We start from the raw sequence: 26,807 nt of genomic DNA, 5'->3' as shown, positions 1-26,807 counted from the left end.
TCCAGAGGGTTCTTTGAGAGGATGGAGGATATCCAGTCCTTTGCTTTTGGGTTTACTGTAGGCAGATCACAACAGCCATGGTGCTTTTCTAACCAAGGCAAAGATAATAAGAGGTCAGGAGCCAGGAGCCCATATCTGTTCTGTATATCCGTGTGGAGACCAGTGTGATCGCTCATGTGTGTGGTCTAATGTACGTTCTGAACAGGAAGCGTAGAAGAGAGGGCAAGGAAAGGTCACTGACTGTTATGTTGGGCATCCAAAAGGGAACCTCTCTTTTTGCATTCTTCCTTATATTCCCTGAGAACATTAATTCCTCAAAGCAAGCTTGATCATTGAGCTGAATGGTTTCCACTGACCCAGTTTTTGAGAGCATTTGGTCCTTTTCTTCATCAGTCTTGAGAACACAAGATCAGCCAAACGTCATTTGAGAGCACAGGCGAATATATACTGTCGCATTGTAAGAACAGGGCTGTGTCATAAATGATTACCACTTCGTTTTTGCCACACCTTGGTCATCTTCATTCCTTCATCTGTCCTCAGCGATTGTGAAGGACATCCACGAGGACCACCTCTAAGTCCCCCCACCTCCCGACACATCCACCTTCACTCGTTCTATTGTGTTAGGCTTTTCTGTTTCTTTGTCACACCTGCTACAAGCCACACCACCTTTATGTGTTCGCATGCTTGCACATTGCCTGCCGGCCCCACTCGTGCAGTCGGATGTAAGCTCCATGAGGGTCTCATCTTTTCCTGTCTCATTCGTCAACATGTCTCCAATTCCTGACTGTATGCTGGCCCTGGACATGAGGCTCAAACAATATTGTGAAATGAATAAATAAAACACTTTCGAATTCAATAACTCTAAAACTCTTTTTGTGTGTGTGAAATAAATTTTACTAATGTCAAACAACTATCTCTGCTATTGTTGTTCTTTTGAACAGGGAAGTCTGACGTCCTCTGGTCACAAGACAATCCAGTTCTTGGCCTGGGACAGCAACACCTGTAGAGGCATGCTGATTGTGGAATTCTTAGTTATTTAGTGGGAAATGAAAAGCAGAAACTTTTCTGCTTCAACCTTTGGAAAATTCTGAGCAGATAAATTTCTATTAATAGAGTTTTTCTTTCTGTTTTTTTTTTTTTAAATATTTTATTTATTTATTCGACAGAGATAGAGACAGCCAGCGAGAGAGGGAACACAAGCAGGGGGAGTGGGAGAGGAAGAAGCAGGCTCATAGCGGAGGAGCCTGATGTGGGGCTCGATCCCATAACGCCGGGATCACGCCCTGAGCCGAAGGCAGACACTTAACTGCTGTGCCACCCAGGCGCCCCTCTTTCTGTTTTTTAATAAAACCTTCAAGATCTATTGTTAGTAGTTAGCATGATATATAGAATTCTACACATGAGGTCCTATGATTCTAAATGACCACTTCAACTCATTCACCACGTCTAAAAGTTTTTCTTTCTTCTTCAGACCCAGCGAACTCAGCCCCATCCATACTGGATGGGTTTGATCATCGCAAAGCCATGGCAGGGCAACGTGTGGAGTTGCCTTGCAAAGCGCTTGGGCATCCTGAGCCAGATTATCGCTGGCTGAAGGACAACATGCCCCTGGAACTTTCTGGAAGGTTCCAGAAGACCGTGACGGGGCTGCTCATTGAGAACACTCGTCCTTCAGACTCAGGCAGCTATGTGTGTGAAGTTTCCAACAGATACGGCACTGCTAAGGTGATAGGCCGCCTGTACGTGAAACGTAAGTTGGACGGTAGCTTGGAATGGTGATGTTGACCGCCACTGATGGGGCTCTTGTTACAAGATGACTTCTGGGCTCTTGCTATAGCTTTCCACTAATCCTCACAACAGTCCTGCTGAGACCAGTATTACCACATTTTGCAGATGAGGAAATGAATGCTCAGATAGATTGCTCAAGATTACACAGCTGGAGAGTTTGGGACTGAGGATTCAAATTCAGGTTAGGCCACAGGATATGTATCTGAGGTCACATTACCTAGCTGTTGAATTAATAATGGCCACCCTGTCTGAACATTGACAGAGGAAGAGGGGCGGGTTTGTGAAGTCAGCACAAGTGACCATAGTCAGATCACAGTAGGTGTCCTTGGACAGCTTTCAGAGGCTACTTGACGTTCCTGAATGGGGCAATTATCAGCAGAAATATAGGGCCCTAAATGATCAAAGTATTAGACTTGGTCTCATTATTACATATCATTTAGTTCAAATATGGTGGATATGTTTCATCTCCAATTGATTTGTAGTGACTGTCTTGAGGAATGTGTCGAGAAGGATGCTGAGGCCAGCCTCAGAGGAAGGAGGGTGTGACTCCGGTGGGGAGCACTTTAATCTAGTCAGACACCCTCAGTTTTACTCATGTAGAAACCAAATCAGAGTGAGTTACCCAAGAGCACATGGCCACAATTGACTGGCAGAGCTTTGGTCAAAGTAGGTGGCCCTTAGATGCAAATGGAATGTTCTTTTCATTGTATATAATATTATTGTATATTACATAAAATAGGATGTGTATTTTTTTAAGTTGATGAACTAATTGACTAAACAAGCTTAATCACAAGGGTCAACCTTGAAAGAGGAGTCATTCTCTTATCCTCGCTAATTCCCAACCCCATGCCTGTTTATGGAACTGTCTTTTCAATGTCACCCTGAGTGTGGACAGTTATAGCCCAACAGAATTTGTTGGAGTAGACATTCCAGGGACTGCCTGGAACCAGCTGCCCAGGGCGGGTCCCGTGAAAATCACACAAACAGGAGTAGGCTGGTAGTAGGGGGAAATGGAAGATCAGGTCTGCGCAGTTCTATTTCTGTAGCTGAAGAAACTTCTAGATGCAATGGCACAGCACTGTACAGCAAGTAAGAAGTATCCCCGCAAGGTCAAAATCGCCTCTGTTAAAATACCTGTATGGCTCCCCATTTCCTGCTGAATAAGTTTGTATTTCAGGATAGTATCAAAATCATCCAAGTAAGCTTGTCTGGTCCTATTGCCCATAGTTTTGCTTCAAAGAAAAGCTATTCCTATTAAATCTAACTTCTTCCTACTCTCGGTACAAACCCATCCTATCCCGATCATAGGTCATGTTGCTCCCTCCACATGGAAGACAGTTTTCAAATACTTGAAGGTCTCAAACTTCCCATCTTTCGAAGCCCAGTGCAGTGCCCTCCCCAGAGACATCCCCCTCCCCACGCATCTCATGCTCATCTCTTAGGGTTTAATTTATTGCTTTCTCTGTAAAGGCATTTATCACTGTCTACATTTTAAAAGTTATTTGTGGAAATGTCTTAATTCTGAATGTGCCTGTTTTCACTACTGTCTTCCTTTGCCACATTGAGACAAGTCCTCAAATGCCTCTCAAATGTTTCCCACCTCTCTCTGACTTCGTTTTTGTCTTTTCTCTCTAGACAGAAAGCATTCTCTTGGGTTCCAAATCCAAAACTCTGTTCTCTTCCATCTCTTCCCTCCTTGGTGCTCTCGTTGTTCATATGGCTCCAGATCCCTCCCCTCTGAGAACAAGTCTGGATCCGCGTGCTTAGCCTCGGCTTCCTTCTCGAGTGTTAGATGAGTCTGTCACCCAATTTTAGATCCGATATTTTGCTGGCACCTCAAAACAACAGTATCACAAACCAAACTCCCAACCATCTCTTCCTTGTTGATGGCTCTTCTTATTCAAATGTCTTACCCCCTAGAGTCCCCAAAAGCAGGCTTTAAATCTCGGATTCTCCTTAAGCCTTTCCTTTCTTCGTCCAAGTCCTTCCAAGTCCTTGAGATTTCAACTCAGTGATGTTTCTCAGCCATGCTCCTCAACCCCATCCTGTCCTAGACTGAGTCTTCATTGTACCTCAGCTTGGCATTTGCAATTCCCCCTTACTGACCAAGGACCCCACTCTAATTTGTCCAACACAATATGATCAGTCAGTTCCCCTAAAAATGTGTTTGACCGTATACTCACTTGCTAAAAATTCTTGCATGTTTCCTTCAGTCCCCTCTGATTTAATTCCAAAATCTCAAGACCTTTTGCAGACTTGTTCCAGGTTGCCTTTGGCATTTTTCTCCCATAAGTTTGCTACAGAGATGGTGTGTTGCATCTGTCCTGAGCAGACGCAGTCTTCCGGCTACACAACTGTTCTGCATGCCCTAAATCACAAAATGCCCCTTCATTCCAGCTGGGCTCAGGTCTGTCCATCCTTGATATCTAAGGACTTTCTGGATCCCCTTCCATATGTTAGACGTCTCTGATAGACCCTATCTATCACTGCTTGGCTTATATCAACTCTCATATTTGTCTCATCCACCAAAAGACGGAACTCCTTGGAAGCAGAGACTCCTTGGTGTGGTAACACGAGATGTCAGGAATACTTGGGGTAAAAAGAAAATGGTTTTTGCCATTTACCTGTTGAGCGGATTTGGTGAAGTTAATTAAGTTCCCTGAACAACCACTTCCTCTTCTGTAAAATGGATAGGATAAGACAAAGCATGCAGGACGGTGGGGAGACTGACTTAAATAACGTATAGGAGACATTTAGTGATTGTTTGGCCCATGGCGGTTACACAGCAAATGTCATTCATCTTGGACTTGTCTGTAAGTTTAACCCCGCTTTTGGCTTATAGTAGATGCTCAGTAAATGAACTCGCTATATCAGATTGGGTTTGTTGAATCAAAAGGGGGAACATCAAATAGGAGAGTTCCATCCCCGTCCAAACCAGTTAGCCTCAATTTAAAGAAAAACCCTGTGGCCACAAATTCTAATATCCACCTGTTTTCTTGCAGCTGTTGTGACAGGCCCTGGTTAAACCACACAGGGAGGGGGATGAGCGAGTGTATGAGTGTGTGAGAATGTCCCAGAGAAACCCATCTGTGCTGCTACCTTGGGACAAGGCAACAGGATTTAAGTATTCAAATAGCTCTGTCCTTGCTGGTAACCAGAACATGGCATTTCTTACCGTCAGGGGGTTAATCCTCACACTTACCCCCTGAGAAAGCAATTGGACCAATGCAGTCTATTTGCTACATGGAGAAGGAAGGACAAACAGTGAAGAGGGTGCTTGCAAACAGGAGAACTGTGTAGAGCGCGCTTACGGTGATGCGTGAGCCTCGTCAGCCTTGTCAAAAGCTCAGCATGTCGTTGAAATGATGTCTACCTATGTGATGTTTTTTTTACCTTCTTTTTCTTTCTCTTACTGAAATTTCCAGAGCCACTGAAAGCTACCATCAGCCCCAGGAAAGTTAAAAGCAGCGTGGGTAGCCAGGTTTCCTTGTCCTGCAGCGTGACAGGCAGTGAGGACCAGGAACTGTCCTGGTACCGAAACGGTGAAATCCTCAACCCTGGAAAAAATGTGAGGATCACAGGGATCAACCACGAAAACCTTATAATGGATCACATGGTCAAAAGTGACGGGGGCGCGTACCAGTGCTTTGTGCGCAAGGATAAGCTGTCCGCTCAAGACTTTGTGCAGGTGGTCCTTGAAGGTCAGTGGGCCTCGTTACAGGGTTCGGCCGCACCAGAACCCAAACCCAGAGCACTCAGAGAGAAGAACATTGGAGCAATGCTGATAACTCCCAGGGCTAAGATTTCTCTCTGTCTGACTAGCTCCTAACTCTGCCCTAATTCTTCGGGAGAGATCGGGCTAATGAAAGAGCCTGTACTGGTAAAGTTGTAAGTGGTAGATGTAACAAAAGTGACTTCACATTAAGTTAAGTAACGGGAATGGTGCCCATTCGTGTGTTTAGTTACTTGTCAAGGTACAGACCGCAGAAACTTACAACTTCGAGTTTGGTTGACAGTTCGTTACCGCAGACTGGAGTTGCCCAGTGATGCTTTGTTTGAAGGGCCATTTTAGGTGCTTTGGGGGGTTCAGCAGCATCTCTCGTCTCTGCCACTAGATGCTAATAGCACCCCCTCTCTGAGTTGTGACAACCCAAAATATCTCCAGACATTGCCAAAAGGCCTGGGGGGTGGAAGGGTGAGGGGAGTAGCCTCCAGCTGAGAAATACAATTTGACAGACAAAATGTAGGGCAAAATTTCAACAGAGTCCTTGGTGGAAAGGAAAAAGCAGCATCTGGCGTGTTTGGTTGTCCCTGGTTGGGTCCAGATAGTCACAAATTTAGGTGAATGGGATTTGTGAGGAATGACCTCGGGTTGTCATAATAGGTCCTGGATATGTTGTTTTCTTTTCTGAATGGCCTGCTTACATCTGCAGGCTGTCAATCAGCCAGGGAATGAAAGCCTATCAAGGTAACATTCAAGTGAGACATATGTTTATCACCAGATAATTGAACTGGCTTCTACCTGTATCTGTGTGCATCTTTTTGGAAATTATGGCTTTACATATAATTAAAATTCATTTGGTATAAATTGATTAAAATCATTACATGACTTTCTTATAGCTTAAAGAGAGAAAAATATTTATATATGAAAATAAGTGTAAATACGTCTTGATGCTCTTTGAGGATATTTCTATTATTTTTTTTAATAGAAAATGTTTAGGAAGAAGCAGGCTTAGCAATGAGACTCTTATTTTGATTCAAGCATTTCCTTGCAGACAGTTTCTTAAAGCAGAGGTGAAATTAGCTGAAGGCATGGAACCCATATTAAATGTCTGACCCTGAGATCCGCATAATAATTAAGTGCAGAAAGTAATCAATTTGTACAGAGCCGGTTTGCTGCTGCTGATGCACTGTAGTCCTTATACATCACTATTTTTAGATTCTTTGTAGAATAGGGAGAGAATACCTGTCTAGGTCTAGTTACCTTGGCAACTATCTCGTGTGACTAAGAAAACCTAAAGAGCATATTGATAATCCATAATGATGTCGAAAGATTTCAGGTTATCAGAGAGTGACAGCAAGAAAGATTTCAAAGACACTCAGGTCTCGCTGGGAAAATGATGTCTGCTTTCATCTCCAAAAAAGGCTGTCACTTGAATAAAAAAAAGGGGACAGAGGAGCATACTGAGCAGACTCACAGATTTATTTGTTGCATGTCAGTTTCCATTCAGGACAAGAAGCTTCACTCTATTTTTTCTCTTCTGAGAGATGACAGTGCTAATGTGGCAAAAGAGAGCGGAAGGGTAATTATAAACACATATCTAGAATTTGCCTTAAAATGGTGTCTAACTAGTATCCTTGGATAGAGCTTCCTATTATTCCCATTGAAATAGTTTTAGATTAATGTAAATTATAAGAACTCACAATACTGTGAGCTAAGAATGGCCATTGATATAATGCAGAATCTGGGAGTATTTTCTATGAGGCCAAAGAAACTGGAATGGAAGTCTAAAGAAAATGAAATCTAATAATTATAGGTTCAAGACCAAACCACGGTAACTGGAAAATGGAATAATAGAAAAGAATAAGAACAGGTCCTATTTTAGGAAATGATAGAGTAGCATGTATCAGGCAACACTGCAAGCAGATAAAAATTATGAACTTGAGAAAAAACGAAATGTGGGAGAGGAATCCAAAAGCAGGGAAGGATTGGACCCATGAAAGAAGAGGAAAGGGTTAGGTGTTATCTGCCTTGATACCACTTTTCCCTTGAGGACATTCCCCAGTCTTTGTGAGATAGGGGGGGAAATTAGAATGCTAGAAGAAAAGCAGAAAACTATAGTCTTATGGGACTGACATATAGAAGGACAGAAGTCTATACTGTTGAAATACCTGCAATTGAGGGAGGTGAGTTGAAATTCCAGGAAGAAGGATGGTCCTGAATCCCTAACAATGGGGAGTCCTAAAATCTAAAAATGAACTTCCTTGGAAAATTTAGTTGACACCTGAACTGGAAAATGTGGAGGAGAATCCAATAAAAATAAAAAAAAAGATAAAAATAAAAACAACTAGGCATATCAAAAAAAAAAAAAAGGATACTGTTAACAGAGGTTAAAAGACAAAGAAGGCAGTAGAAATAGACCTCGAGAGAACCCAGATGAATTAGCAAAGGCTTAAAAGCTTTTATTTAAAATATATTCAATACCTTAAAAGAAAATAAAGGCATAATGAATAGATATCTGGGAAAGACCAGAAGAGAAAATGAAAACTATAAAAAGGAACCAGTAGAAATATAAAAATTCAGTATATTGGCTTTAACAGGAGATTGGAGAAGGATGAAAGGATCAGTGAACCTAAAGATAAAATAAATTATCCCACTTGAAGCACAGAGAGAAAGAAGACTACAAAGGAAATGACCAAAGCCTCAATGACTTGGGACAGTCATCAGATGGCCTGATCCACTTATAATTAGAGGCCCAGAAAAATAGAAGTCTGACACTGGGGAAGAAAAGAATATTTGAAGAACTAACAGCTACAGTTTTCCCAGTTTTGGTATAAGAAATAAAGTTACAGAGCCAAGAAACAGTAAACCCCAAGAAGAATAAATGTAAAGAAAATCACATGCGGGCACATTAGAGCCACATTGCTGAAAACCAAAGATAAATTAAAAATCTTGTAATTCTGAGGGAGGAGAAATATTAAGTAAATGGAGATATCAATGCAAATGATGGATGGCTTCTCATGAGATATTTTGAAGGACAGAAGACAATGGAGCAACATCTTTAAAATGTTGAAAAGGATAAAAAGAAAAAAAAATCCCTGCCCACGTAGGCTCTTATATCTAGCAAAAAAAAAAAAAAAAGTCTTTAAAAATCAGCAATAGTGAAGATATTTTCAGTAAACAAAAGATGAAAGAATGTGATGCCAGAAGAAGACATGAAGTCATCGAAGGTGAAGGGAAATGACCTAAAATGGCAATTCAGATCTCTAGTCATAAAGGCCGTGAGGCAAGGCAGGAAATATGTTGGGAAACATTTAGAAAAATTGTGTTTTTTCTCTTGTAATGCCTTTAAACAATAATTGACAAATTATAAAATTATAACATTGTATTATAGAGTTTAGATGTAACTAGATGTAAGAACACAAAGGAGAATATAAATTAAATTATTTGAAATTATTTGTACTGGGGGCTTTTACATTTCACATGAAGCAGCATAATTTTCACTTTTAGTACATGAGATTCAAATTATATAGATGATGCACACATACATATTAGTATGGATATACATATAAATATTTATATGTGTATATTTACATAAATATGAATATGGATATGTTGATCTATCCATCTGTGTCGGTATCTACTTAGTTGGAGTTTTTTTCCATAAATGAAAAATTGGCAAAATATTAAAAACAGAACTTATCTATGTATGTGTAAGGCATCATATTAATAGAATATAGGAGAAAAACCAATTGATGACTTTAGTATATCCAGAAAAACACCATTTGACAAAATTCAACATCCATTCAGGATAAAAAATTCTCAGCAAACTAGGAATATAAAGAACTTCCTTGACTCGGTATATGACATTTATGAATAATATCTAAAGTGAAAATCATTCTTAATGGTTGAACACTAAATATTTTTCATTTAACATTGGGACCAAGGCAAGGATGTTCACAACCACCACTTCTATTCAACACTGTACCAGAAGTCATAGGCAGCCATGAATAAGAAATAAAATACATAAAGTTTAGGAAGGAAAAATCTCGGCTGTCTTTAATCACATTGTTGTTTACATTGAAAATCCCAAGAAATCTATAAAATAATTCCTAGATGCATAAGTGGGTTTAGAAACTTATAGGATACAAAAACATACAAAATTTGTTTTGTTTTTATATAATAGGAACCAACAATTGGAAAATAATATTTTGAAATTCCATTTACATTAGCATGAAACAAAGACACTTAAATATAAATTTAACAACAGATGTGAAAGATTTCAACATGTAAAACTGTACAACTATACATTGCTAATATAAAATTGTGATGACCAAAAAAACTGGAAAGTATACCACATTCAAGGACTGAAAAACTAAATATTCTTAAGGTAACAATTCTCTGTAATATGATCAACAATAATCTCAATCAAAATCCCAACAGCTTTTATAGATTGATTTTTAAATTTATGTAGAAAAGTGGAAGTCCTATAGTCTAAGTTGATTTTTTTTATTTATTTATTTATTTATTTATTTATTTATTTATTTATTTATTTATTTTTATTATGCTATGTTAGTCACTATACAGTACATCATTAGCTGTTGATGTAGTGTTCCATGATTTGTTGTTTGCGTATAACACCTAGTGTTCCATGAAATACGTGCCCTCCTTAATACATGTTTTTAAAAAACATGTATGGGAAAGTAAAGGGCTGAGAGTTGTGCAAACAATCTTAAAAACAAAGAATAAAGTTGGGGGACTCATATACTAGCTACATTAAATGAAATAGATACATAGCTCAATAGAACATACTAGAAGGTCTAGAAATGCGCCCACACACATATATGATAAATTGATTTGTAAGAGAGTCCACAATATTCTAAAGCTAAAGGAAAGTCTTTCTGACAAACAATACTGAAACTACTCAATGAATATAATACAAAAAATGAATATAAATTCCTACCTCACACCTTATACCTTACACAGATTTTATTTGCTCTAAATTATAGACTGGTATATAAAATCCAAAACTATAAGTCTCTAAAAGGAAGCATTGAAGAATTCTTCATCATTTGAGGGGTAGGCAAAGCTTTCTTAAGATAAAGAACTAAAAGTCAAAGGCAAATACATCATTAAGAAAATAAAAGGCAACTACAAACTGGAAGAAAACATTTTATACATTCAAACATGCACAGCTATAATACATACTATACATATGTCTGACACACATTATATGTACTTAATATACCTGAAAAATATATTTGGCCATTAGAAGATATCTGGTAAATCGTTACCTTCAGCATACATAAAGAACTCCTACAAATCAATAAAAAGGTAGTTTAACATGACAGTGGACCAAAGTTTGAGCAGATATTTCACAAGAGGAGATACAGAAATGGCCAATAAGCACATAAAGACAACATTACTCCTGCCAAAAAAAAAATGCATAACCTGCATCTAACTATGCAGAAATAGAAAAAACCCAGTCTGAGCAACTGGCTGTGGAATAATTCTTCAAAAATGTCAAAGTCAAGAAATACAAAAGAGATGAAAGAATGATCCAGATTGAAGGAGACTAAAGAAGCATGACAAATAAATAGGGTGTGTGATACTGGTTGGGCTGGGGGAAATAGCTGAGAAGGACACCATCAGTCAGCTGGCAGACTTTCAATATGGACTTCGCGTTAGGTGATCGTACTGTTCCAAAGTTACATTTCTTAATTTTGCTGACTGTGCTGTGGTGATGGTAGAATATCTGCTGTATAGAGAGCACACAACTCTATGACTACATGGATTTGAAGCTCAAGAACAGGCAAACTAAGTCAGGGTGGAAGAAATCAGGACAGTGACTGCCTCTGTCTCGTGAGAGGGGATTGATTGAAAGGAACCTGAGGAACGTTCTGGGGTGAAGAAATGCTTTACATCGTGCTCATTTGGGTGGTTACACAGTGTTTGTACCAACTCATTCTGTTTGTATACTTAAGATCTGTACGTTTCACTGTATGTAAACTTTACCTACAAAAAAAAAAGTATCATGAAGAAAACTCTCCTAAATAGATAAAAAAGACGAGTTTTCAGTGTATAGTGTAAAAATCAGTGCAAAGAAATTCACAGCTCAGCACATCCTGAAAAAAAGGTGACTTGTAAGATTAAATAAGATAACATTCCTAAGCATCAACAGCTGATTATGTACAAAGAATAACAATCACAGCGACTTCCAACTTCTCCATAAATTAAGGCAGAGCAGGCTGAAGCAGCGGCTGCAGTGTTCTAAGGACAAAGGCACCGGTTCTTTACTTCAATATTATGAAGTCCTTGTTTTCATCTTTCCTACTACGCAAGATGCTTGCAATCCAAGCACCCTGAAATACACCACTTGCGAGTGCATGAGGGGAAAAATACATACCTGAGGGCCTTCTCCAGTCACCCAGGAGTTGGATTGGAGTTGACATTCAGGAATTTGCAAGAGGAAGGATGGTAGAGGGCTCAGCACAGCACCCCCATCGGGAGAACCCTACATGGCTGACCTCGCTGGCCACAGGAATAGGCTTCCATGTTTCCAGGGGGGTGGGGACAAGAAGGTCTTCAGGAGTACTTGGAAGTGCTAACAGTTACCTTTCTCTGATGGCATTGCAAGCTAGCTTTAGGTGGGTTCCCTCCATTTGTTTTGCTTTTCAACTTGTCAGCGATGCATATGTGATTACTACCGTAGAGTGTGAGGGAAATGGTCCATATATGTGATAGAAAAACAATGGAGGATGAAAATTTTATCTTTGTTGAAAATATTGGAAATTCCTGTGGAAAACTCCCTGAGTTCTCAATCCTACTTGGCCTGGGACAGTCTGAGGCAGTGTCTGTCTTCCTGGCATAATTACTCCTGGTATCTGTTTAATTCTCAAAAGTGTCCCAGGTTGGATGATAAATTGTACAGCCACCAACTTAAGACACTTACAGAGATATTTAATACACACTGGAAGGCTCAAAGTTTATTTGGCTTTTACCTATTCTCAGAGTTTTCATGGACATTTATATGGACTTACCACTTCTCATCAAAACTATAAAAGATGATTTCTTTTTTTTATTTAAATTCAATTAGCCAACATATAGTACATTATTAGTTTCAGATGTAGAGTTCAATAATTAAAGGATGATTTCTTATGAGAGAACGAACAAGGTGAGATAATCAATCCCTCAGTCTTTCCTTTATTCCTTGGTGAGCAAGCCCTAGTTATCGCAGAAGTGGAAAGCTAACGTGACCACTTGGAAGGGTGAATTTCCTCTGTGTTTATAACTTCTGGTGGGGACGTGACAGTTCCGGATTGTAGACTTCTTGGAAACTGACACGTGTAACATGGTCATCTGAGTTGCATGATCGTTCTTCTTATGACAACCAGGAAACCCATAAGTAATTAATTAAGGCTTGCTAATACTGTATTTGCCCATTTTGAAAAAGAAATTGTGTTCTGCTTGGAATTTAACTTTATCCATAAAACCAGACTTTTTTTTTGGTAGTGTTTAATCACCACTACATCTACCTCCCAATCGTTAAATAAATGGACTTGGAAGTTGTGTAATTATCTGTATGTGCCACTTCCTTCCATAATTTGTCTTCCTGCAGATGGAACTCCCAAAATTATTTCTGCCTTTAGTGAAAAAGTGGTGAGTCCAGCAGAACCAGTGTCCCTCATGTGCAACGTGAAGGGAACCCCGTTGCCCACCATCACGTGGACCCTGGACGATGACCCGATCCTCAAGGGTGGGAGTCACCGCATCAGCCAGATGATCACGTCGGAGGGAAACGTGGTCAGCTACCTGAACATCTCCAGCTCTCAGGTCCGGGATGGGGGAGTCTACCGCTGCACTGCCAACAACTCGGCGGGAGTCGTCCTGTACCAGGCTCGAATAAACGTAAGAGGTGCTTGTCAAATCAGCTCCTCAAAAAAACACACATAACTCATTGTAGTGGAGAAGAAGGTTTCTGCATGCACCGAGCTGAGTCTTGGAATGCCAAAACAGACTAACTGTTGCTTCTCATTTCCTACCCTTTCCTTCGGACTCCAGAATGGCCCTGATGGGGTTAATGTGAAAAAAAAAATGGCATTTTGGTTTCTTTAGTCAGCTTGTTCTCTTTGTTACTCTTAGATTTGTCCACTTGATCTTTCCTTCCCCGGTTTATGCTCTGCATGCTCTTTCCTTCCTCCTCTTCTTCTGTTCTACCACATTCACGTAAACCTTCATGTACATGGTATTTGAACTTGCATTCATAGTGCAACATGGCATAACCTCCATCTTCATAACCTACTTGACAGAGAGTTTAAAAATTGAATTGCAACTGGTGTTTTCACAAAAACAGCATGATGGTTCAGTGCAGACCAGTTACTTTTTGTTGATTAAATTGCCTCTTATCTTGTGCTTCAAAATGTTTTGATAGAAGTAATTGATAATGGAAGTTTTTAGCCCTTCATTCAATTCATTTGAAAGTAATGAAACTGAAAGGAAACAAAGAACTTCTTAGTAGAAAAATCCAAATGCAGAAAAAATTGTTTAATCGAAAAAGATGTTTTTATATGACAATAATCTACACTTTTTTTTTTTTTTTTACTCAAGGAAAAGTGTACCAATTTCCACACATGAGATGTACCCTTAAATTATTTTCAAGAGTTTCTTTGTGTCTCTCTAGGGCCTGCAAGCATTCGACCAATGAAAAATATCACAGCAATAGCAGGGCGGGACACGTACATCCATTGCCGTGTGATTGGCTATCCATATTACTCCATCAAATGGTACAAGAACTCTAATCTGCTTCCTTTCAACCATCGCCAAGTGGCATTTGAGAACAATGGCACTCTAAAACTCTCGGATGTGCAAAAGGAAGTGGATGAGGGAGAGTACACGTGCAATGTGCTGGTTCAACCGCAGCTCTCCACCAGCCAGAGTGTCCACGTGACCGTCAAAGGTAAGGCTGCCCTCCCTGTCCCCACACAGCTTGCCATGACTCCACTCTTTCACCAGAATCACGATTAGGAGTGAGGGGATCTCAGAGGCTGCATATTTTCAGTAAGACAGTTACAAAGGCCAGAATGATAGAGTACATCAGATGTTCTGATCTCTTTACTCCTGCATCTGCACAAGACCTATGGTTGATGTAATTTTTTTTCATATGGATTTTTGGGTTGGTTTTTCAGGGGCATGTGTTGTCAGTATTACCGTCGAAAAAATAGACATCATTGGTGTCGTTACCTAGTTGTCTGACAGATCATTTTAAAACACATACAGATGTTCCTCCTCTTACGATGGGGTTATGTCCCAATAAAGTCATTGGAGGTTGAAAATGTAGTAAGTTGAAAATATGTATAATACATCTCACCTACCAAACATCATAGCTTAGCCTGGCCTACCTGAAACATGCTCCGAATGCTTACATTAGTCTCAGATTGGGCAAAACCATCCAATGCAAATCCAACTTTATAATAAAGTGTTGAATATATCATGTCATAATTTATTGAATACTGTACTGAAAGTGAAGAACAGAAAGGTTGTATGGGTGAAGAATGGTGGTCAGTTTTGGTTGTTTCCCCTCCTGACCACTGGCTGACTGGGAGCTGTGGGTACCTGACACGGCCAAGCATCCCGAGAGAGTATCTATGGCATATCGCCAGCTCTGGGGGAGAGCAAGATTCAGAATTCAAAATACAGTTTCTACTGAACGCACATGTCTTCTACTCTATCATGAAGTGGAAAAATTGGAAGATGAACCATCCTAAGTTGGGAACCATCTGAATCTTTCTTTTCCTAAAAACTCCTAAAATAAGTTCTTTTAGAATCAACCAGAGAGGTTTTCAAACTTTTCATCTTGAGAAGTTGAGTAGGTCAAAACAACAATATAGGAATCATATGATTAAAGGACCCACTGAAAAATTTCTTGACTTTTAAATGATTCTTTACATCATGGAATCTAACCATCAGGATGAAGTTTGGGGGTCGTGCAACTCAACCTCAATCTCCTTATCAATAAAGAGCAGTGAAACTACAAGGCCCACCTCGGGACACAGCTCTGTCGTGGCAGACCCTTAGAGGAAGCTGTTTCTTCTATCCCCCAAGTCGGTTTCTTCAGCTGCACTTAAAATGAAATTTTTCAATTCTGTAAATAATCTACATAAAGCAGGTCATGAAAATAACTCTAATATGTTATGAAACAATTTCAGAACTTCATAGCAATAGCCTTCTGCCTGCTAAGCATCTGTCTGAGCTGTCCCTACATACCAATAATTGTCTTTTAATGTCATGGGTACAAAATTACCTAGGTTTTCCATGGTCTTTCCCAACCTTTTTCTCCCCACAAACCTCATTGGTTTACCTTTTCAGGACACCTATAAATGCACACATGCATACATACAATCTATGTAATATATTATGTATTATATGTTATATAATATGTATAATACATTAGATACACTTGCACATAAATAATTCTGAATCTTTTAAAAAGAATCACATCTCTTCTGAATTTTCTCAGATCGTGAGAATTTCTTGGTAAATCAGACTATGATAGCTACATTAAAGTTCGTTTTGTGGTTGTATTTATTACTTTACCATTTATGAAACCTCTGCTCGATGCTAGGTTTTACTCTAGGCATTGAGGAAAATAGTGATGAAGAATGTAGACAAGCTTCTTTCCCTGTGGGGTTCTCCGTTCAGTAAAGAGAGACAAAGAGTAAACAACAAAACAAGTGAATAAACCAGAAAACACTTTATAATATTCAGTACAATGCAGAGGATTACAACATGGTGGTATCTTAAAGTGAGCTGCCCTGGAGAATTAGAAGCTGTATCAATAAATGTTTGGTACTCTGTTATCTTAAAATCCATCCGTCTATCGTGCCCTTTGAATGAATGTCTCACCCACACCTTGTTCTGTAACAGAAGTTGATCCCTTGGAAATTATTGGTTTCCTGAGCTATATGGATCTTTGAAACATCTACAGGGTTTATTGAATAAAATCAAAGTCTCATCAGAAAAGTCTTTAAGTATTGGGAAGCTGAGAGGCTCATAGCGACAGATACAAGTTTTACAAAATTCTACTTTTTTGCTTGAAAGTTTGAATTTCATTATTTGCAACAAACACAGTCAGTTGTGATCACAGGAGAGGCAGGGTATATCTTTTTTCCCCTCCCTAGGACAGTGTCTGCCAGTTGCACAAGGCCGAATAACTATAGCTTTTAGGTAGGTATTCTTTGAGGAAACAATAGAATTCCTTGAAAAGAGAGACTAGTGGAGCTTGTAATTCAAACGAAGGCACAAGTACTTTTCTTCAAGACAAAGGCCTGCACAGCAGGGCAGAAATGCTTTGTGCCTTCTTCCCATTTTGTTACACAGCGCAGAGAACCCTGAAAAGGACATGAAGTCAAGGTTTAAGTTTTATTTAAAATTATTATTTTTATGGCTTCACCAAGTGTCCTTAAATGAAGCTGGTTTAAAAAACAATTAGAACTGTGTGGTGGTAAACAACATGGCGATGACTGGTACATTTTGGTGTCACTGCCATGATTGGTGCTAAGGCCCCAGCGGTCTTACCCAAAGTGACTTCTGTGTGTCTATGCAGATGTCAAACCAATGAGAAAAGTACATAATATCTTAGTGTTACAGTAAAAATGGTCATTTTCTTGCAACCCCCTGAAAATATTCTCAAGGGTTCTTAGGGATCTTCAGACTACATTTAGAAAATGTCTACTCCAGTGCTATTTCATTTATGTCTAATTATGAACCATTCTGGGTGATGTGTCAAATGAGCTTCTCCATGCATTGGCCTTTATCTCCTTGTAAGATGGTTTCTTTCAGGAAAAGTTGCCAGAAGTGTGACCATTGGATAAATGGATAGAGATATTTTAATATCAATTTTTAGGATATGTAAATTCAAGCAAAGACCATGTGAATTATTCACCTTTCTTCTCAAAATTTTCTAGACCGGCATAAATCAGTGTATTAACCTTGATCTTTTTAATTTTAAGTGACAGAAAGCAACTGCAACGAGCTTACACCCTAAAGGAGAATTTATTGGCTCTTATCACCAAAGTATCTATCATTTTAGGAAACAATTGAATCAAATGGTTTTGTTTTCAGGAATTTCTTTTCGTCTAAGTGCGTCTTATGTAGAATAATCATTTTCAGGTCCTTGGCAAGGATCGTCAGACAAAAGAAGGAAAATACTATTTTGCAAGGTGTTTTATGACACTTGCCTGGCCAGAAGTGGCTGCCAGCGGGCAGGGCGGTTGTAGGGATTTGGGATTTCCAGTGCTTAACAGCGCAGTCAAGGAAGGCTCCTTTGAGAAGCTGACATTTGATCAAGGACGTAGAGGAGGGCAAGCGAGCAAGCACATATCTAGGGGAGAGAACATTCTAGATAAAGGGAACAAAAAGAGTCAGGAGTGGGCCTGGCCACTTGGAGGGCCAGCAGAGAGGCTGTGTGGTTGGAAGAGAGTGAACACAGGGTAAAGTAATAAGGCGTGAGGTCAAAATCAGCAGGGCCCTTTCACGTAAGACCCGGTATAGCCGGGCTGGGCTCTAAGGCCTTGAGTTAGTTTTTCCTGAGTGAGATGGAGGGGTTGATCAGATGATTTTAAACAGAGATGTCACAGGGTTGTGACTAGGTTGCAAAAGGATAACAACTCCTGTGCCGAGAACAGGCTAAAGTCAAGAAGGGACAAGCAGGTCGCCTGCTAGAAAGCTCATCCAGGGGAGAGGTCAGGGGGCTTGGGTCAGGGAGAGAGCGGGGGCGGGGGGTGAGAGAAGACAGGTTCTAGATATATTTTTAAGGTCTACTCAGTGGGATTTCCTGATGGATTAGATGTGGGTGTAAGAGGATAGAATTTCAGCCTGAGCAATGGAAAGGAGAACACGGCCATCAGTTGAGTAAGCAGAAGATGCAGGGAAGCAATTGAAGGCAAGAAATCAGGAGTCTACTTCTTGATGTATTGAGGTTGAAATATTAAGTGGATCCGGTAAGTATGCAGTGGGATAGACAGGAGTGGAATTTAGGATGGTGGAACCCAAGCGGTAGGTTTGGAGACATCAGTGAGTAAATAATGTGTAAGGCACAGGCCTTCATGTAACCATCAGGAGACTGTGCGTCTCACTGCAGATTCTCATTCAGAGAGGCCGGTCCATCAGTCCCTCAGTCAGACTCACAGTAGAACCTATTCACCAAATGTCTGAAGATAAAGTTGGACAGAAATTCATACAAGACCTGTTTAAATGTAAATCTGTCTCTAAATTTCCTAGATGAGGATGGATCAATGTATCAACCATGATCCCATTGATTGAAAAGAGTAGAACTCCAATCAGGCTGGTTCAACAGCAACTACAACAGTGTGTGGGGGGAGGGGAGGTCAGGATGGAGGTCAAGGTTGTATTAAACTAACCTTTGGGAGGGGCAGAGATAGCATAGGCCTCAGGGGAGGCCTAGGCTAGACATTTTTTTAAATTATTTTTTAATTATTTTTTTATTAGTTTCAGGGGTAGCATCCAGTGATTCATCAGTTGCATATAACACCCAGGACTCATTACATCAGGGCCTCCTTAATGCCCGTCCCCCAGTTACCCCATCCCCCCACCCACCTCCCCTCCAGCAGCCCTCAGTTTGTTTCCTAGAGTTCAGCATGTCTTATGGATGCCTCCCTCTGTTTTCATCTTATTTTATTTTTCCTTCCTTCCCTATGTTCATCTGTTTTGTTTCTTAAATTCCGCATATGAGTGAGATCATTAGCATAATACCCTCTAGTTCCACCCATGTCCATGAAGATGGCTGAGTACTATTCCAATGTATATACACCACATCTTCTTTATTCATTCATCTGTGGATAGACATCTGGGCTCTTTCCATAGTTTGGCTATTGTTGATAATGCTGTTATAAACATTGGGGTGCAGGTGCCCCTTCGGGTCACTACATATGTATCTTTGGGGTAAATACGCAGTAGTGCAATTGCTGGGTCGTAGGGTAGCTCTATTGTCAACTTTTTGAGGAACCTCTGTACTGTTTTCCAGAGTGGCTGCACCAGCTTGCATTCCACCAACAGTGTAAGAGGGTTCCCCTTTCTCCACATCCTCACCAACATTTGTTGTTTCCTGACTTGTTAATTTGAGCCATTCTGACTGGTGTGAGGTGGTATCTCATTGTGGTTTTGATTTGTATTTCCCTGATGTCGACTGATGTGGAGCAGTTTTTCATGTGTCTGTTGGCCATTTAATTACCATCTGAAATTTCTCTCTGTTCCTTTGGTGTTTCCCTCTACACACCGGCTCCATTCCCTCAGAGCAGCCTCTCCATATGGCAAGAAAACTGACCCTCATTATCTCTGGACTCACGTGCTCTTCCCCCAACAATTCCACATAGAAAAATCAGAGGGGGGGACTCTGGCTGGCTCTGTACAGACCACCGACCGTTCCTGGGCCAGTCACTGCGGCCAGAGCTATGTATGGGGTGCCTGGCTAGGCGGCCTGTTTCCACCCACACCCCCCTGCTAGGGAAAAGGTCGAACTATCAAAAGAAAGAGGAAAATGAAAACAACAGTCTTTGCAAGCTGTCTTAGGATAGTGAATTAAAATATGAATTGGACTGAGACTGACTTCTGAATGTGTATTCACTTTACTTAGTAACATGTGCTCAATAAGGAAAGGCCCCCATGCAGGTTCATACCTCAGAAAATAAATTCTATCCAATGGCTAAGAATTCTCCCCAAAAGAAAACAACCCCAGGGATAAGAAGAGTCATGTTAGGCATGGAAGCCAAGCAAAAACCATTGATAGAAAGTGTGAGGGAGGGACACCTGGGTGGCTCAGTCGGTTAAGCATCTGCCTTCAGCTCAGGTCATGATCCCGGGGTCCTGGGACTGAGCCCCACGTCAGGCTCCACACTCAGCGGGAGCCTCCTTCTCCCTCTCCTTATGCCCCTCCCCACTGCTTGTGCTCTCTCTATCTCAAGTAAATAAATAAAATCTTTAAAGAAAAAAAAAAAAGGCAGTGTGAGGGAAGGAGCCAGATGGAAGGACGATGTCAGGTGCGGGAACCACATCAGACAGACAAGGGGACGAAGAAAGCAGAAAGCCCTCTAGATACAAGGTGACATTGAAACCAAGCAGATCCCTAGGAAACCTACAACAGCCAAGTGAGCAAAGCTTGAGACCACCCTGGCAGTCTCTAACGTAGCCTTCTAGATGACAGGTTGCCTCTCTCCGTGGAGCCCACCCTATGAGAATATTGCACACTAACACAAATTTCATCGGGGAGACTTTAGCAGTGGGTTTGCCAAGAAGCCTGGAATACTGAACTTGCTAAAAACTGTGTTCATTGGTGTTGATGAGATATCTATAAATTTTGTGCAGATGTCTGGGCAGAGGGGAGAGCATATCCTTTTGGTGAATCATTGCTTCAAACAAAACGTGTTTTAAAGGAGCATTTTCTAAACTAAATACGGTTGTTGGCTAACCAAGCTTACATTTATTTAATTTCATCTTTTCTGTGTTGACAGATGAAACTGTAGTTACCAAAAGAGGAAATTGCAGGCTGGGTGGACAGGGTTAATCCTGCGTAAGCCTGTGTGGGACTTTCCAGGTGAAAAAGATCACAGCCTGACATCCCCTTTTATGTATTGACTCACTGGTCATAGTTACTGGCTCTGCACCGTAGCAAAGATATTTGAGTAATTCAGTTTAAGATACCACTTGCATTTCTTGCTTAAGATGACTTCTGACTTTAAATATATAGTAGTAATTATACACCAGGAACAATTTTAGCTTTACTCAAATGTCATTAGAAAGGTTGCAACCAAATTGACTTCCGAACATTTACATTTGAATTTTAAAATGTTTGGAAATAAAATAAGTAAATTAAGCCACACTCCAGTCGTTGGGATCGTAGTCTATCAATGCTTTTAAAAGATCAGTAACCTTTACTTATTTCAATTATGATAAAGATTATGATAAGGGAAGAAATAAGGAATCAACTGAATTAGAAGCAAAGACAGATGTTTGACTTTGTGAATCGGGATGGGAAGGCAGTCTGTTCTTATTTTATTTATATAAATACAGCCTGATTACCTTTCTTGTTAGACCGCACAGTGAATATTTTACTCAGGTAATTTCAGAAGAGCAAATACATTGGCTCACGAGTTGGCTTCCTTGGAAGGTGGGTCCCCTTGTTTCCGGCAGTAATGCCACAAATGGGGGGAGCACACCCTTCCACCTTGTTTCCCGGAGGTTCTCTCTGTTAACACAGAACACAGTGCTGTGTGTCTGAGTGTGAGTGCGAGTGTGAGTGTGTGTGTGAGTGTGTGTCTGAGTGTGTGTGTGAGTGAGTGTGTGTGTGAGTGTGTGTCTGAGTGTGAGTGTGTGTCTGAGTGTGTGCGAGTGTGTGTGTGAGTGTGCGAGTGTGTGTATTAGATGACATTTGGAAACAATACTATTTTCTCTCTCTCTCTTTTTTTAAAGATTTTATTTAGTTATTTCAGAGAGAGAGAGAGCTCATAAGCACGAGCAGGCAATGGGGGAGGGAGAAGCTGACCCCCGCTGAGCAGGGAGCCTGACATGGGGCTCGATCCCAGGACCCCAGGATCATGACCTGAGCTGAAGGCCGACGCTTGCCCCCCAGGAGCCCCTAAACAATACCATTTTTCAGTCATGTCTTTTTTGCCAATAGTCTTGGCCTTTTGCTTATTTTGTAGCATTGGCTTAGGAAATTTGAAAAAAAAAAAACAAAAACCTTCAAAGAGCAATTTAAACACCATGTTAATTATTGGTAACCCCTAAAACTTAGGCAGTTCTGAGTTATATTAACGAACCAGAAGCACAGTCGTGCTGCTTTCGAACAGGTCGGGGGAAATGAAAGTCAAAATCCCTTTTTTCACTTCATTTCAGTTTAACAAGCAGGGTTATATTTAACACATTTCAAAGCGTTTTCTTTCTCATTTTAGGTGCCACATTGAACTTGAACGGTGCCTAATTGAGTGTTTTAATTGCTAGGGACCAGCACTGCCAGGAAAGTTAATTGGCTGCTACATAGAAATGTCACCTTCTATTTATATTTATATAAAACTTTATAGTTTACAAACACTTTCATATGTGTAACCTTAATGCTCACAGTGACTCTGTAATGTAGATACAGCAGAAGCAGAGAAACAGAACTGAGAGCGAGCAGGAGACTTGCTCAAAGCAGTCCAGGAATGTATCCAGGATTCAAATACACGTCTTTGGATTCCAGTACCCCCTGTAGTGTGTTTTAGAAAAGCAATCCGCGGGGCGCCTGGGTGGCACAGCGGTTAAGCGTCTGCCTTCGGCTCAGGGCGTGATCCTGGCGTTGTGGGATCGAGCCCCACATCAGGCTCCTCCGCTGGGAGCCTGCTTCTTCCTCTCCCTCTCCCCCTGCTTGTGTTCCCTCTCTCGCTGGCTGTCTCTATCTCTGTCAAATAAATAAATAAAATCTTTAAAAAAAAAAAAAAAGAAAAGCAATCCACATTGCAGGGGAAAGCCAGGGTGAAAGTGAGGAGAAATAAAGGCAAAGAACCCAGGAAAGAAGCTATTAAAAAGTTAAGAAAGAAGATGATTCAAAAAGGAAGGGCACGAGGTTATCAAGGGCTTAATTAAAGAGAGGGAAGGAGAACTAGTTACATTGATGAGAAGTAAAAGGGGGGATGGATTTGAAACGTGGGAGTGGGGGGAGGACCCAGCGCCACTCCAGAAGTTCTGCTCTGGGTGATGGAGAGCCTGAGACAGGGAACCTACAGTGTTAGTGGCTTGGGCAAGGCTTATGGACAGTGGGGTTTGTTGAGTGCATCTGGACCAGCATCCTGGATTCAGACCATGGGAATCTGAAATACAGATTTGGAGGGGCTACAATTAGTAGAGAGAGATCGCCGACACTGTGGGTGGTCAAGAATGTCTGAGAAGCATCAAGCTTCCAGAATTATTTTTCATGAGTTTTTAAAATAAATGTTTGCCAGTGAGGTGAGATGATGACGCTCGAAACACCGCAAGGGCGGTCACGGACATTACTAGCTCCTTCGTATCTCATTTCACCGCGGTCTTTGTAGCATTTTCCCTTCCTGATTGAACACACGTCTTTCTCGTGTCTTGCTCCAAAGCAAGGGAAGAATTAGGTGTCATTGGCAGTATTTCCGACTAAACAGTAGTGACCCTCTGTGTTCAGCTGCCTGGCAGGGATGAGAAGGATCTGCACAATCTGACCTACAGATTCTACCTCCGGTGCGGCTCTTTATCGTACGCTGCACCTGCTCTGTGACCCTGGCAGTCTGGCAGCCTGGCTCTGGCTGCAGCGGGGGACGTGAACGCCGGATTAAAAATGGGGCTCAGCTCCCATTCTGAGTGAGCGGCCAGGAGTGCTGCCTGCTAACGACACCGGTCTTCAGGGGCTCCTGACAGCTGGTGTCGCTCGGCCTGGACAGAGGCACAGCTCTGTGCACAGAAACAGCATTGTCAGGGCCCCCCACTCCCACTTCGCGTTTCCCACTCTTGCCCCTTCGCTGTTCCAACCAGAGCACCGCCAACCTCCCTGCTGTTCCAGCCAGGCTCAGAACCCCCCTCCATCGGGGATGAAGTTCTTCTCCCTTTGTCACCTCCACCAACTACTGGAGTCATTTATACTCCTGTTGGTAGAACACGTGGCGTTTCAAGCTAGTTTTCGCTTTCAGGTGCCTCATTAAAGTTGAGCAGTGCTTCATTTCGGGTCCCGTTTGTTGGGTCTTGTGTGGCCGTAAATTGTAGTCATTCACAAAATGTTTTTATGAATTTTCACCAGCTACTTAGGGAAGGTGTAGTTTCTATTATGAATAACAGGGGAGAAAAATAGATCTAGTGGAGGGATGTAGGGAGACATTAAATGTGCGATCCTTTTGTGGGACTTTATGGTTGCAAATGGGAATTCGTAGTCACCCGGTTAATTTTTTAATGTTTTTTTTTATTATGTTAGTCACCATACCGTACATCCCTGCTTTCTGATGCAAAGTTCGATGATTCATTAGTTGCGTATAACACCCAGTGCACCATGCAACACGTGCCCTCCTTACTACCCATCACCAGCCTATCCCATTCCCCCACCCCCTAAAAATATTTTATTTATTTATTTTTGCGAAAGAGAGAGAAAGAGAGAGAGCACGCGCATGAGTGGGTTGAGGGGCAGAGGGAGAACCAGACTCCCCACCGAGCCGGGAACCCGATGCACCCTGGGATCATGACCTGAGCCGAAGGCAGACGCTTCACCAACTGAGTCACCCAGGCGCCCCTCTTGGTTAATTTAATATTCCAGTGTGACAGAAGAAGGCTAATGAGGTGGGGGACTTGCCCCACCCCTCCTCGCTGAACTACCAAGGGGCACCCCTGTTAGATGGGCCCAGTGGCTGCATTTACTCCCCTGGCTGAAGATTCAGCCTCTCAAGCTCCTGCGGGAGAGAACTACTGTCCTTAGCTTCGGAGGTCAGACTTGAGCTCTGAGGTCTGCTTGAGTGTCTTCTCCAGATGAGTTTGTCCTGGGTAGAAGCTCTTATAATTCCCCTTTCATCCTAGAAGAATGAAGCTGGTACCTTTCTTCAAGGAAATCTTTCATTAATTTTTTTTTAGAGATAATATCTCAAATTGTTTGTCTCTAAGTAGAGAAAAAGAAAAAGATGGTGTATTGGATTTGTTTTGAAGTCAAAGATTGCAGTTTTTACTCAGTGAAAATTAGGGTTGCAGGAGAAATCACGTTTGGCAATACTTGTGCTTGTTAAACACGGGAACTTGGAGAAGGAGAGAATTACGTAGAGATGAGACAGAAAGAAAGAATGACAGGAAAATCATTGCACTTGCCCTGCCTAACCCATAGTCTCTTTGCAAATATGCATACCTGTACGAGCACCTACACACACACACACACACACACACACACACACACACACACACGGGACAAGACCCCGAGGCAGAGCTTAAGCAATAATGTTCTGATGAGATTTAAAGTCAGCAAAAAGCTTTCCACAATTATGCAGAATCATACAGTAGGAACTTTTACGGAAATTGGTACGTAACACAGCTATATAAGTTTGTGCACACGTGATACGTGACATAAATAACATTTGTGTCTTTTATTTATGTATAACTGTAACACATACGCATGGGTTAAAGTCCTGCATAATTACCTATGTGTATTACATTCATATACAGTTAGACATAAGTAAGTATATAGAAGAGACGTTTATGTAGCATAAATAGACGGAGCCATAGGGATAGCAACGAACGTGGAGTTCACCCGGATGAGACCCCCATGTGATACTCACCTTGCCCTGAACTGTACCTGTGTTTTTCCAGACTCCGTCTGCACCTGTTCTGCTCAGTGCGCCACTCTAGGCACTGAGCCCGTCCCGATTCTGTACAGCTGTGAGCATCACACAGTTCCTCCTCCTGCTGGATACAAATCTGCCTTCTCCAGCCATTCCCTTTCTCTCTGGTCCCATTTTCCCCTCGGAGCAGCACTGAACAACTGCCCCCTTCTCCCCTCAAGGTAAAGGAGTACAACAGCGAGCCATTGCTTTCTAGCTACCCGTCTCTGACATCCCTGTAAGGGCAGCTGCATGTGCCGCCTCCTCTCAGAGAAACCCAGCCCTCCAGGCATTTTCTAATGCCCCAAAGAGGGGAATGAGAATGGCACCATCACCCTGAAGAGAAGACTTCTTGCGTGGAACCCATGGCCTACTCTGAAGTCACTCCGTTGGGCTCATGAATAAAATCCCCTAGAGGTGCTGCTGACGGGTCCATGGAGAGCTTTGGTGTTGTTGGTATTGCCTTTGTGCCCCATCAGTATCATCAGTCCATACATGTTCCATATTTTGTTTTATTTGCATTTCTCTTTTTTTTTTAACCATCCACTGTTTCTGCTGTCGTTCCTTCTTGTCGGCACTTACTCATGTGTGTACTTAATAGGCTTATTTTAAATCTACTTTTTATGTGCTTATGGAGATAGACATAGAAATGTATGTTAAAGCATGAAAAGTAAACCTTTAGGCTTTCCTCCAGCCCTTTGACTCTGTGCATAGTGGACGATGAAGATCCCTGTCGGTGGGCCTGTGCGTAATATTAACTTAGTGTCCCCAGTGACTGCAGAGTGCTCTCCAAAATACCAGTTTTTGCTGCCACCAGCCCCCCAGGAGAGGTCACATTTCCCTGTATCTCTGCCAGCACTTGATATTATCTGCCTTTCTAAGTACTGCAAATCTAATGAGTATAGGTTTTTGTTTTGTTTTGTTTTGTTTTAAAGATTTTA

General features: G+C 41.4%; 1 protein-coding gene across 2 annotated transcripts in view; it reads left to right on the top strand.

Moving 5' to 3' along the window:
* Window positions 1-26,807, top strand: part of DSCAM (DS cell adhesion molecule) — a 718,005-nt gene that overhangs the window by 421,346 nt on the left and 269,852 nt on the right. For both annotated transcript variants that reach the window (XM_087861321.1, XM_087861322.1), the window contains exons 5-8: window positions 1,472-1,750; window positions 5,214-5,489; window positions 13,128-13,424; window positions 14,190-14,465. In XM_087861321.1, coding sequence (XP_087717447.1) covers window positions 1,472-1,750; window positions 5,214-5,489; window positions 13,128-13,424; window positions 14,190-14,465 — 1,128 coding nt within the window. The remainder of the gene's footprint in view (window positions 1-1,471; window positions 1,751-5,213; window positions 5,490-13,127; window positions 13,425-14,189; window positions 14,466-26,807) is intronic.

Source organism: Ursus americanus, chromosome 4 (assembly GCF_024610735.1).
Source record: "Ursus americanus isolate L20-20 chromosome 4, mUrsAme1.1.p, whole genome shotgun sequence".
Classification (NCBI taxonomy): Eukaryota; Metazoa; Chordata; class Mammalia; order Carnivora; family Ursidae; genus Ursus; species Ursus americanus.
The sequence above is the reverse complement of the archived record's forward strand: the minus strand, read 5'-3'. Positions and strand labels throughout refer to the sequence as shown.